The 14,015-nt window shown below is 39.2% G+C and overlaps 1 protein-coding gene across 2 annotated transcripts in view; it reads left to right on the forward strand.

Moving 5' to 3' along the window:
- Nucleotides 1-14,015, forward strand: part of Med14 (mediator complex subunit 14) — a 79,134-nt gene that overhangs the window by 20,065 nt on the left and 45,054 nt on the right. For both annotated transcript variants that reach the window (XM_021152961.3, XM_029473516.2), the window contains exon 11: nucleotides 10,742-10,867. In XM_021152961.3, the coding sequence (XP_021008620.1) occupies nucleotides 10,742-10,867 (126 nt within the window). The remainder of the gene's footprint in view (nucleotides 1-10,741; nucleotides 10,868-14,015) is intronic.

Genomic DNA, 14,015 nt, shown 5'->3' on the forward strand with positions numbered 1-14,015 from the left:
CTCCAGCTCAGGGATGACTGGTTCCTCTAGGGATCTTGATTGGGTTTGTTTTCTCTGTCAGTTAAACAAATGTCAGGGAAAATCTCAAGTCTTCTCAACTATAATGTGGCAAGGGGTACCTGGCAGGCCCATGCCAAGGCATGTCCCTGAGAAATGACTCCCATGCAACAGAGCTGGTACAAAGGGGGCTTATTGGGGGAAGGGAAAGATGTGAGGACCTGGGAAAGACAGACAGCTGCAAGCAGAGCCATGAGGCCAGAGAAGAGGAGGCGGCACAGAGGACAGGGGAGAAGAGTGTGCGCCTGGAACAAAAGCACAGGGGGAGGGGGCAGCGGCCCGTGCTAGGTCCCTGGCAGGAACCTAGTAGAATCATCTAGAAGCTACCATCAAATGCATCAGGGAAAATCTCCAACACTGCTGAGAAAATGAGCTGCTGAAGACTGGCTTTTAATTGGGGACAAGAGAAGAAATCCAGCAGGGAGGGACACTCACAGTCCAGTCTTTCTTGGAGGACTTTCCTGCTTTGTTCTTGTAAGGCTCCCCCCCCCACACCCCAATTTACTGCTGGTCAATTGGAAAGGATAAGCCCAAAACTTTGATATAAACCTGACTAAAGGCGTGCGCCACCCCCACCCAGCTTTCACCAAAACCCTTGAATGTGTTGCAGGCTATAAGCCTGAGTAAAGCTGCAGTATTAGTCTTTTACATTCAGACCAGCTAGGCCTTAGAGGCTTGAGGATGGATGGTGAAGGAGGTGTTCTGGGTCCTTCTGACAGAAGTGATTACTGCACCTTTATGGCCTTCATCAATGATCATCACGTTGGTTCCTTTGTTGGGACCTCAGGGCTGACGGCAGGTCAATTTCTGGTTAGGTTTGGACTGAAATAGAGAATATCATCACTGAAGGTCCTGGAATCACACATCTTTTGTGTTGCTAGATTTGACTTGAAATCATTGAAGTACCTTTAAATGTACTCGGGTTCATCAGAAAAATTGGTGTGTGTTCATCCTTGTTTGATCTTGGTATCAGGGTAATATTGACTTCATGGAATGAGTCAGGTAATACTCCCTCCCCCTTTATTGTTATGGATTAGTTTGAAGAGTGTGTGTTTTTTTAAGTTCCAGTACAATTTGGCAGAGATTAATCCATTTGCTTCTGATCTTTTTTAGCTAAGAAATTTTATTCTTCAGTCTCATTGCTCTTTGTAGATCTGTTTAAACATTTTCTATTCTCTTGGTTTTAATTTTGTAGGCAATGTCTAGGAACTTTCTTCTTGGTAGGCCAGTTTTTCTTGGTTTTTTAATACAGGTTTTCAAAGTATTTCCTAATTTGCCTCTGGATTTTATGGATATTTATTATATTTTCTCTTTTTTCCATGTCTAATTTTTCTGATTTACTTCTTTTATTACAGTATTTGTCTTGAAGAAGCAAGTGTTTGTTTCACTGAGTCTTTGGTTTTGTTTATTTGTTTGTTTTGGTTTTTTCCTATTTTCCGCCCTGAGCTGGATTAGGCTGTTGGAGAAGCATTTGTTGTTTTGTCCTTTTGTCCTGTTGACATTTGCCATTTAGTACTTTCTTTCTTTCTATTGAGACAGGGTTTCTCTGTGTAGCCCTGGCTGGCCTGGAACTCACTCTGTAGACCAGGCTGGCCTCGAACTCAGAAATCCTCCTGCCTCTGCCTCCCAAGTGCTGGAATTAAAGGCGTGGACCACCACTGCCTGGCTTGGAGTGTATTCTTTTTTTAAAATTAAATTTATTTACTTATTTAGTTTACATATCAGCCCTTCCTCTCTAAAGTACCCTCTCATGTAAGTTCTCCCCACAATCCCCCACCCCAGAATACACACACACACACACACATTTGGTTTTTATTCATGTGCATGGGGTGGGGAGGTATGAATGACAACATATTTGTGGAGGTCAGATGACAACTTAAAGAAGTCACTTTCACTTTCTTCTCCCCTTGGAGTCCTAGGGATTGAACTCAGGCCCTCAAGCTTTGTGGTGAGTGCCTCACTAGCCCTGACATAACATTTCAGTGTGCATTTCTTATTTCATGTTTTTGATAATATTGGAATTTGTTGTTTATAGTTGTCCTATACAATGAGAATGCTAGATAAAATAGAAACTCTAGTGCTTTTCCTGTGTTCAGAGTTGGTTGTAAAGCATTGGAACTGACTTGCAACTTTGACAGTGCATTTGGAACTGCAAATACATGCATAGTAGAGTAGGGATTTAATGTTTACAAAGCCATGAAGTGTTTTAAAAACTCAGCCATCTTTCTCCTTCATTCTATAAATTCTTCATTTGGCTTTTTGTTCTGCTGATCTATTTATTTTCTTTGCTCTCTGATAGAATTTCTTTACCCTTGTCTTCCATCCCTGGTATTGTTTTCTGCTTGGTTTAGTCTATTGTTTTATTTACTTACGTAGGAATGTTTCTTGTTCATGTTTATCATGTGTGTGCCTGATACTTGAGGTGTCAGATGAAGGCATTTGATCCTGTAGAACTGGAGTTACAGACTAGTTGTGCGCCACGTGTGGGGTTAGCAAGAGCTCTTAACCACTGGATCATCTCCAGCCTTTTGATTTTAGTGTATTGGTTGGTGAAACTTTCCATTCTGGTGTTCTGTCTCCCCTTGCCCACTCTCAAAGTCTCTTTCTTTGCTGAACTTTTTAACAGTTTTGTTAATTTCATGTGTGTATTTCAGGCCTTTGAAATCTGGATCTGTAATTTACTTTCTTACTTAATTCATCTGTTTTTTGTTTTCTGAAGATATTTTTACTGGCAGAAATCCTTTTTCCAGTATTGGAACTAGCTTAGTACCTGGATTTGTTGATTGAGGAATTAGGAGCTTTTGTATATGCTATGCTGCCTTATTTTTTCACGGTTCTTGATGCACCTGTCTGTATGGGATATCTCTTCCAGTTTTATCGGAGGATTGTTTTTTTACTGAGAACCTTTGCTTGAGGGATGAACCTCCACTACCATTGAGAGAGGAGAAAGCTGAGGTGCTATAATACTAAATCAAACCTGATATGGGAATACAGTCAAAATCAATTAACGCTAACTTGTAGAATTCCTATGACCACAGAACAGAAAATAACTGAAAAAGAGCAGAATACATTATCACCTTAAATTTTATTAAGGATAAAAGTAAAAATAGTAAATGAACAAAATAAAGGTCAAAAGAAAGCAGAACCAAAACTAAAAGAAAAAGAAAGATGAATGTTAGGAAGACAAAAAAAGAACAGTAGGATTAAAGTATTACACATTAAAGAAAAATGCATAAACAACATTAGATAAATGTAAGAAGAATAAAAAAAAGTTTTTCTGGGAGGGAAAAGCTACCATTATGTAGCCTTTTAAATCTGTACTATGGTTATATTTTTGTGATTATTTTTCTGTAATGAGAGCAACTAAAATTAAACAAATATTTACCCGTTTTGTGTGTTTGTTTTATTAAAAAGACTAAAGTTCACACTTAAAAAGCTAGCACTCAAGAGGCTGAGGCTGGTGGATCTGGAGTTCAAGGCCAGCCTGAACTACATAGTGAGCTCAAGGTCATCTGAGCTACATAGGCAAACCCTGCTTAACCCCCGCCCCCATACATGAAGTAAAAATAATACTCAAATTATAATAACATGAAACAGGTAGTAAAGACAGAAAAAAACCTAAATGGCAAAGTGTCAGTAGTTTTTTCTGTTTACTCTAATACTAGAATCTTCCAGGTAGGAAGGGTATGCAATTGAAGTTGGAGTTTCTTCTTTTTCCTATTGTTTAGGAGGGCGCTGAGCCTGGACAAGTCAAGTGTCAGATGTCCCACAGAGCTGTCTTCATTTTAGGAGCTTCCCTTCTTTGCTTACTAGAAACCTCTTCTGGCCCCTTTTAGATTTGCAGCCTGTGGGCTATGCAGGCTATCCCATACTCCAGAGACTTCCTAGTTGAATGCATTGGGGGAGTAAAGAAAGCAGAGCACTGACATCTGTACTGGAAGACTATGTGTCTCAGTGCTTTGAGTACAGCATGAAACACCCTTCGGGAGGGAGGAGGCTACAGAAGTTGAGAGAACGCTACTGGACCTGAGCTTCAGAGTTCTCAGTCCCATCAGCAGAGAACCTTACAGCTGACAGGTGGCTCCAGAGGTTGGGTTTCCTGCTGACCTTGGGCTCATGGGCTGTAAGACTCTGCATCTATCCTCAGATGAATGAGGTCTATTCTTATCATGGATTACCACCAGACCCTTCAACGCCCAAGCTTCCTGCTGCCTCAACTCAACATGTCCACATCTGGCTCTCCTCCTGTTCACAACTGCCCTTCGCTGCAGTCTTCACCCAGGGGCTGTGGCATGTTGCCGGCCCCCCGCCCCCAGGTCCCTTGATTTTTTTTTTTTTCCTGGATTTTTCGAGACGGTTTCTTTGTATAGCCCTGGCTGTCCTGGAACTCACTCTGTAGACTAGGCTGGCCTCGAACTCAGAAATCCGCCTGCCTCTGCCTCCCAAGTGCTGGGATTAAAGGCGCGCACCCCCATTGCCGGGCTTGACTTCTGATTGTTCCAGAATAGTTTGTGTTTTATATAGTAGGCCTTTTTCTCAAAATGGTACCCAATCACAGCCCTTCAAGACCTGAGCAAGACATGAGTGAGAGAACGGATCTCATCTCCACTACCAACACAGATGGAGTCATTCCCTTACAAATCCCGAGCTAAGAATGCAATCCTCTGCTGTGGGTAGAATCTCCAGTCACTCTATCAGGGCTTCCTGCCTAACTTTTTTTTTTTTTTTGGATGAGGCTTCTGTGTTGGGTCTTGTCCCCACCCAGGCTCTCTCCACCAGGGAAAGGAAACTTAGCCAAAAGTGCCAATGTGAGCCTTAGGGAAGAAAGACAGGCAGGGAAGAACTGGGCTGCATGTGTTGCTTAAATGTTTTCTGCGTGTATGTGTGTGCGTTAATTGTCAGTGTTCACTAACTTTAATTATAAGAAGCTTATCTCTCTCATCTTTCAAAATAAAAGTAGTGATTAAAAAGTATAATTGAAACTAATGGGAACTGGAAAGGGCAGTAATCCCCCATTCTTTTTTCTTAGCAATATTGTTGAAATATTCATGTACACTTAATGGGATTTTTAGTATATTTCGAACAGTCCCAATTTTAGAATATTTCAGTCATCCCCCCAAGAACCATTATATCTACTAGGGGGGTCATTCTTTCTTTAGCTTCTGACAGCTACTCATCCACTATATATAGTTATATGTATAAACATTTCATATAAATGAATCATGTAATGAATGTTCTTTTGCATATTTGTTTTTGAGGTCTATCCATGTTATAGCATGTTTTAAATAATTATTATATATGCCATATGTTATCAGTTCATTGATAAACATTGTGGTTACTTTTAATTTTCAACTATTGTGAATATAGCTTTGAACATTTGTCCAAGTTTTCATGTGGACTTATACTTGTATATATGCCTATGAATATGATGGCTGGGTGATCTGGCCACTCTACTCTTTTTTTCATACTGAAACTATTTCACAACCTCACCAACAGTGTTTAAGGGTTCTGCCTTCTCCATACTCTCACTGGTACTGGTTGCCACTTTATGTTTCTAGCTATCCTAGTAAGCGTGAGATTTCATTATAGTTTTGACTTGTATGTTCTCTGTTGAGCATCTTTTCATATGTCTTCAGCAATAATGTCTGTTCAGATCCTTTGTCTGTTTTATAATTGCATTTATCTTTTATTATTGAATATATTTTGGATATAAGTCCCTTTTTATACATTATGATTTGTAAGAATTTTTCACATGCTTGATAACTTTTATGGTATTTCTACTATTGACTTCCTCCCCGCCTCCCTCCCTTCCAATAGGATGTTATGTGGTTTAGGTCAGCTCTGATATGTAGTTGAAAATGGCTCAAACTGTTGCTTCTCCTACTTCCATTTTCCAGTTTCCAACTGGTAGGACTAAAGGGGTATAGCACCATGCCTGACCTTTCTTTTGCTTTCTTTTCTTTTCTTTTCTTTTCTTTTCTTTTCTCTTTCTCTTTCTTTCTTTCTTTCTTTCTTTCTTTCTTTCTTTCTTTCTTTCTTTCTTTCTTTCTTTCTTTCTTTCTTTTTTGGAGATAGGCTCTCATCATGCCCCCTGTTGACCTATTACTCTGTATACATCAGGCAGGCTTTGAACTTGAGGCAGTCCTTCTGCCACTACTGTCCTAGTTCTGAGATTAGTAGCGTATGCACTGGCATTGAGTGTACACTTTTTTTTATGCTTCTCATGTTATACTTAAGAATCCATGTCTTATAAACCTGAGATCCTGAAGACATACACTTATATTTTCTTTAAATGTTATTATTTAGTTCTGAATCATTATGAGTTAATTTTTGTGTATAGTATCAGATAGGTGTCAAAGAAGATATGCAGTTGTACCCGTAACATTTCTTCTTAAGGAAAACTCTAAGCATTCTACAATCTTTTTTATCCACACGGAGTCAGGGATTTGCAATGTAACTCTGGCTGTCCTGGAATTTACTTCGTAGACCACGGTGGCCTGGACAGAGATCTGCCTGCCTTGGCTTCCTGAGTGTTGAGATTAAAGGCATGAGCCACTATACCTGGCCAAGCATTTTGTAATCTTTATTTCTTCTTATTTCTAAGTTTACAAAGTAGTAAAATTCTAAAATTTTGTTGTTGGAGCTGCAGATGATGATGAGCTGCAGTTGTGATGTTTTGATAGGCTGATACCATCAGTAAACAAAGCTTAGTAAGTAAAAACCTGTCAGAATGATTGCCCCGGGGATATTATTTTCAAAAAGAATCTCTAGGGCTGTGGATGCAGTTCAGTTGGTGAAATGCTTCTCTAGCTTTCATAAAAACTTGAGTTCAACCTCATCACCCACCACATAAAATTCAGTGTGTTTGCCGATGCCTGTAATCTTGACACTGGGAGGTAGAGGCTTAGGAAGTGGACGTAGTGGGTTAGGAATTCAAGATTATCTTCAACCTCATTGGTTAGCTTTTATTAAGCCAAATGTAGACCTGGCTGGTTTGGAAATTGGTGTGTAGTAATTTATGTAGTGATTTGAGGATAGCCTCAAATACAGAGTTCTGTCTACCTCTGCCTCCAGTTTAAACGTGTATACCACCACACCTGGGTAAACTCTAAAACACATGTTCTGGTAGTGGTAGTTTGGTGTACCGATTTAAGTTCTCAGAATTTCTTTTACATGCATATTGTAGTAGTGTATCTACCTGAGTTGCAGGAAGGTCTTGAGTTCAGCTGCATGCTCTCAAACATACTATATACGTGCTTTGAGTTCCATTCTCTAACTGTAATTGGAAGTGGTCGTTAGCATATCTTCTTTCTAGATCTCTAGTTCCAGTCGAAACGTGTGCTACCTCAGTTGCTTCAAGCCCTTGTTCCTACTGTCTTAGGTGTTCGAGAATAATCTTATAGGGACTTTTGAAATTGGTCCCCTCAAGTCCTGTTTTATCAGCATTTTTCTACAAGGGAAAAGGGTCTGTTTATCTAGCTTTTTAGGGTATAAATTGTTTTTGTTTTGGTTTGAGACAGTTTCACTATGTAGTCATGATTACCATGAAACTCAGAGATTATCTTGGCTCTGCCTCCAAGTTAGAGCTGGGAATAAAGGTGTATGTGCCTGGCCTATAGAAGAACTGTAGCCCATTCTTTGAATCTGTTAGTGCTGTTGCTCTCAATCCGCTGCATTTTTCCAAGTTTCTAGCTGGAATAGCCTGAAGTGAGTAATTTACAGATTAGAATATTTCAAGAAAGGCCTGGGAGAAGGCACAGCTGCAGGGATTTGAAATAGCACAGATACAAGCATACAGTTTGCCCAGGGTCAAGTTGCCTCAAGGGCAACCAGGTGCAGAGAAGACCAAAATAGTATAAGGCAGGGAGATATGATATGGCTACTTTTCAATAATGTCTTTGAGTCTTAGGAGTCTCCACCCACTAGGTCTGAATTGGCATTGTCAGATGGAAGCAGTCTACGGCAAATAACTTTTTAATTGTGCTTAATTTCATATTTCTCTTTATTTTCTCAGAAAACAAAACCAACTAACCAAACAAACCCACCAAAAATAGATATTGTTGGCCATAGGATATATTCAAATATATGTATTGATTCTATTTTCTCTTGGATGTATATCTTTTGATGCATGTCTGTATGAGATCATTCAGTTTTGTTAATTAGATTGAAGTTATAATTGTTATCCCTATTGGCAGTTGTACTTTATTATTATAGTTTAAAAATGATTTTTGTTTAGAGACTGCATTGCTTTGTACTCTTATCACAAATTATAACTGTATAGAAATGTTTTAAAATTAGTAACTAATTTTTTATTTAGATATTTTCTTTATATTTATATTTCTTTATATTTCTCTATATATTTTTCTTTATATATATTCTCTTTATATACATTATATATATACATTTATATACATTTCAAATGCTATCCCGAAAGTTCCCTATACCCTCCCCCTACCCTGTTCCCCTACCCACCCACTCCCGCTTCTTGGCCCTGGCATTCCAAGAATTTCATAAATTCATTGTTTACTAATTTTTAAATCAGGTGATGTGATTTAGTAATTGAGTGTGGGCTTAGCATGTTTAAGGCTCTGGGTTCTGTTCCCAAAGCTACATAAACATACACAGTCAGCAACCCTGTTTCAAAACTGTAAATACTTTTTATTCTGCTGCATAGTGTACTGTGTTCAAGACACTATTGGTTTAATTTCATTTGTTGTCCTGGTGTTGAATTATAAAATATTGTATCAAAAATTTTTAGTCTCCTTCAGTTTTTTACCTTTAAAATTTACATTACATTTTGTTTGCATAGATAATACTAATGGTCTCGTCACCCATTTTAAATATTGTCAATTTATAAGAGGTGACGGACCAATTCTGTGGATGGCAACTTGTAAAAGTATCTTTTATTCCCTTGGCTCAGTTGGTTACTGTCTCAATCTGCTAATTTAGGCCTAGTCCTGGAAGCTTCTAGCCTCCATACAATCTAATCCAGGCCTAGAATGTTTTCAGCCTATGAGACTTACTGCTGAATAAGCTCACCCTTTTTAGCTCTTTCTGAGCTCTGGCTGCCTGGTTCAGATCAGCTGTTCTGACTCAAAACTCTCCTCCAAGCTGACAGACTCAAACTAGCTTCTTTTTGCTGCTTATTGAATTGGCTCTGCTTAGCCTAAAACTAACTGTAGCAATCTTTTCTAATCTTCTGGCTCCTTCTCGTCCTCTGGCTCTTTTTGTCTTTACCTGTGTTGCAATTGCTCTGTCTGGAACCTGTGTCTGTAAAGTTTCCTCGTAACTGAGAATTCCACAAACTGACTGAACAGGACTGACTAGAAAGAACTAAGGTCTGCGTGAGTGTTGGGATTAAAGATGTGTACATGCCTGGACCTAAGCTTTTCTTTCCCGGAAACTTGGCTCTATACCACACTGGCCTTGAAACTCAGGCCTCAGTTTGCCTCTGTCTCCTGGGATTAAAGGCATGTCTACATTCCAGCCAGATCACTAGACCCAGAAGGGTTTTTGGGTGTGATCTCTTACCAGAGCAGTCATGTTCTGGATTAAAATTAAAGTTTCTCTACAGTGGCTCATGCCTCTAATCCCTTCACTTGGGAGGCTGAAACAGGAGGATTGCTGAGATGGAGGCTTGTAAGCCTTCCATTGTGAGTGGCTACACAGTTAGACCCCATCTTAAAACACATGTGAGTGAAATAATGTGCTTTTCTCATCATGCCATAATCAGGCCTGGCCCTGTGTCAGTCTGCAAGATGAGTAGGGTGGCCACAGATGACTTTTTTCTTACTTGTTTGTGGCCAGAGGACTTGACTTTTGTAGGCCACACCAGTCTGAGCCCGCTGTGCCTTTTAGTGCTTTGAGTTCCTAGGCTTCCTATTTGAGGGATAAGACGACAAGTTGATAGGGTCTGCTGGAAATACCATCAAATCCTTAGATTTATTATCAGCTTTAGAGGTTTGACCATAGCCATTGTCTACATTCTTATCTCATCTAGGACTTAGAAACAAGAAGAAAAATTCCCATGTAATAATACTGAAGAGTTCTTAAGTGTTTTTTAAAAAAAACATGAGCTCCTGATGTCAGAAAAAATCCCTGATTTTTTTTTTTTAAATAAAAGAGTACATTGAAAATCTTATTGGGGTATGAATTTGTGTTCTAAAATATTTTTTTCCTGATATCTTTCAGCTAATTAAGAAAACTTCAGGTGGGCACTGGGGACTCACACACTCCTTTAATGCTTGGGAGGCAGAAACAGATCTCTGTGAGTTCAAGGCCAGCTTAGGCTACAGAGTAAAACCCTGTCTGAAACCAAACCAAAAAAGGGGGGGCGGGGGTGGGATTTATAAACATTGGCTTAAACCTGACCTATTGAATGGAAAGAAATCAGTTAACTGCTGGGATTGGGCTTTTACTAGATAGACTAACTCTCTTGTAATGGAATTTTAGATTTTTTTCCTGTCTTTTTCTATCCTTTCTCTCTCTATATATGCCTTTTGTGTATCAACTAGTAAATGCTATTTTTTCTTTTCAGCTGCTACTAATTAACATTGTGATCCAGTTCCAAACTTTATAAAATTATGTCTTTTATATTCAGACTTACCTTTGTTTCCACTCATTAAAAAATAATTTTGAGCAAATGTTCAGATAGAAAAATAATTTTTAATTCTCAACTGTTTAGCTTCCATAGAGACTGCACTTCCAGCTCTTATTGTACCCATCTTGGAGCCTTGTGGTAGTTCGGAGTGCCTACACATTTTTGTAGATTTGCATTCTGGAATGTTCCAATTGATGCTTTATGGACTTGGTAAGTTACTAAATGTAGTCACTCAAGTAAGTATGTGTGTGTGTGTGTGTGTGTGTGTGTGTTGCCTGTGTACATGCATGTACACCACATGAGCGTTTAGTGCCGCTAGCACTATGAGGTCAGAAGAGGATATCAGATCTCCTGGAATTGAAATTACAGATGGCTGTGAATTACCATGTCAGTCCTGGGAATTGAACCTGGATTCTCTGCAATAGCAACATGTGCCCTTAACTCCTAGGCCATCTCTCTGGCCCAAGGAAAATTTTGTAAGAAAAGCAAATTGAAACTTAACTACTATAATGTGTAGGAAGGGGTGGTCTGTGCAGCGTGAAAGTAAGTATGAAAGGAATAATGAATGGTCTGACATCTCTTCCTTGGAATTTTTTTAAGTCCTATCTGAAATTTTTTTGTATCAGAAGATAAATTTTTTTATTATGTAAAAGTAGCAGTGATGACTGCTTTTAGATTATCTGCTCAGGAGTTCCGTTTTTATTTTATCACTAATAAATTGACATATAAATGACTAGTAGGAATTGCTAGTATTCTTTGTGACTAGAGAAAATATTTATGACAGTATATCTATATAATGACTTAGAATATGGAGCCCTAGAGGAATTTTCTCTGGCCTCAACTCAGTAGAAATGAAAGTTTGCTTTCTAGTCAAGTGTATGGAGTGAACTATATTCCCAGCCCTTAATTTTGATTTATTTCAAGGTCAGCCTAGTCTACAGAGCTAGTTTCAGGACATCCAAGGCTACACAGAAACCTTGTCTCAAATTCTTTTTTTGGTTTCTAACTTGCATTCTCAAATGATATATATTTACTAGGAACAAAAGTGTTTTCGATGACAGCTCAAACTAGTCCTGACTATGGTGTATATACTCTATTTAGTAAGTTAATATTAAACAAAAGAAATTGATTAAATTAAGGGAATTTTAAATTCTATTATGTAGCTATAAAGGTGAGTTAAATTTTATTATTATTTATTTAAAATTGTTTTTGAAACAGGCATGTAGCTTTGGGTGGCCTGGAACTTGCTATGTAGCCCAGGCAGGCCTTGAATTCAAAGAGACATCCCTACTTATTAAAGGCATATACCTACTACACTTGGCTAAAAAGGTAGAATTTTGAAACATATTAGCAGCTCATGGAAAATAAGACTTTGAATCACATATTTATTATAGGTAAATGACATACATATGACAGTGGTTTGTTTTTTAACTTGCCCCCCCTCCATTTAACATGGAAACATCACTTATTTGTTGCTTAAGTATACAACACAGTTTTAGGTAACAGACAATCCCAAGGAAACACCGAAATTACCTCATCTGGTTAATACTAACATTTCCCCCTCTCATCTGCTCTCTAGGGTAGCCATGTCTTCATAGGCTTCCGAAAACTTTCCTTTCTCCATCTCTTCCCTCATATACCAGTTGACAAGGGCAAATTTGGCACACATCAGGTCAGACATGGTCCAAGGAAGCCCAGGCCTCAGCAGTGACCAGTATTTGTCAGTTTACCCATAGCCCACTGCATATTGGCTAGGCCCACAACTACCTTAGTAGGATGCTATTAAGTATGCTAATCTTGAAGCTAGTGAATAACCAAGCCAAACTGGATAGTACAGTTAGCTTTGAGGCAGCAATGACAACACTGACATTTTTGGGAACCATGTCACTGTGGTATGACAAGAATTAAGCTGTGTATTTATCATGCCTTGGCTGACCATATTGTTGGCTGGATTAGCAAGATGATGGTCATTTCAGGACAGGAAAATCAATATGGCATGGGGCACCATGAAATGGCTCCTAAGGAAGGCAGTCATTTGAGTCAGAGGTGGCCAGTAAGTGTAATTAAGGTTAGTTAATATATCATTCAATATCAAGGTTTTGTGATGGATATATTGAGGTCCTGATTTTTCATCATGAAGGCACAGAGTGCAACCAGTTGGTATTGGCAGTAACTGGAGAGCTAGGTAGAGTCCTCTAGCTTAGACTTCTTGCTGTGATCAACCCAGGCATTCCTTCAAGGCAGTGACAGACACACAGTCAGCCAGTTCCACCATCAAAGCTACTGAAAATCCTGAAGTCCTGTTTAGTCAACATATTGGGGACAAATTCCTTGCTGTTGATGAGCTGCCAGAGGGTAAGAGCCAATATTAGGTGGCAACACAAAGTTCATAAGTAAGCCTAGGTTATTCAAACACAACTTTGGGTTCATGTCTGCCACTCCCCATCCTCCTATCATGTACCCACTGAAAACGGATTACCATAGTGATCCTAGCTCTTGTACTTGACCGTCTATTAAATACCATATTTTATTAGTAGAACAGGCAATTGCAATTAATTTGGAAACTAGCCTAGCCAGTGTGGATGGATTTCCATGGATATGCGCACACATGTTTAACATACACAACTTTTAGATTTCTGTTCCACAAGGCAGGAGAGAAGTGGCCTACAAGGAACCTCCACTGAGATACTACCAAAGTCTGAGGGAGTAGAATGGAAGGTCAGCTGGCTCTGAGGGGTTCAGTATATTGCACAACACCCCCAGCTGGGAGATTGGGTCTATGGTCCACCACCAGTTGCTACCAGCTGGGGGCAGCCCTCACCAGCCACTGCTGTTCCACCCCCATATGTCTGTATGTCTTTTGTTTTTCAAAACCCTTTCTTTAGCTATTTTCTGAATCATTCATAGTACACACTCAGATAAGCACATAAAAATGAAAAGGGATGGACAGTAGATTTTTGTGCATAGAAGTCAAGATGCTATAAGAACATACAGTAGAAATATATTTTGTCACTGTTGTAGGGGCTGCAGAATAATAAGCTAATGTCAGTGGAGGTGATTTCAGTGCGGGCTTCCCTTCTGACTCCTAGGCTTTTCTGACCCATGTCTTTACAAGGGGGTGCACACATTCCTGTAGAGCAGTGCTTCTCAACCTTCTTAATGCCGTATCCCTTTAATGCATTTCCTCATGTTGTGGTGTCCCCACTTTAAAATTATTCTTATTGCTACTTCATTTTTTAAAAAATATTTTATGAATGTGAGTGCACTGTAGCTATCTTCAGGCACACCAGAAGAGGGCATCAGATCCCATTACAAATGGTACTGAGCCACCATGTGGTTGGTGGGAACTGAACTTAGG

The sequence above is a fragment of the Mus caroli genome, unplaced genomic scaffold (assembly GCF_978045245.1).
Source record: "Mus caroli unplaced genomic scaffold, Mus_caroli_1 scaffold_5, whole genome shotgun sequence".
Classification (NCBI taxonomy): Eukaryota; Metazoa; Chordata; class Mammalia; order Rodentia; family Muridae; genus Mus; species Mus caroli.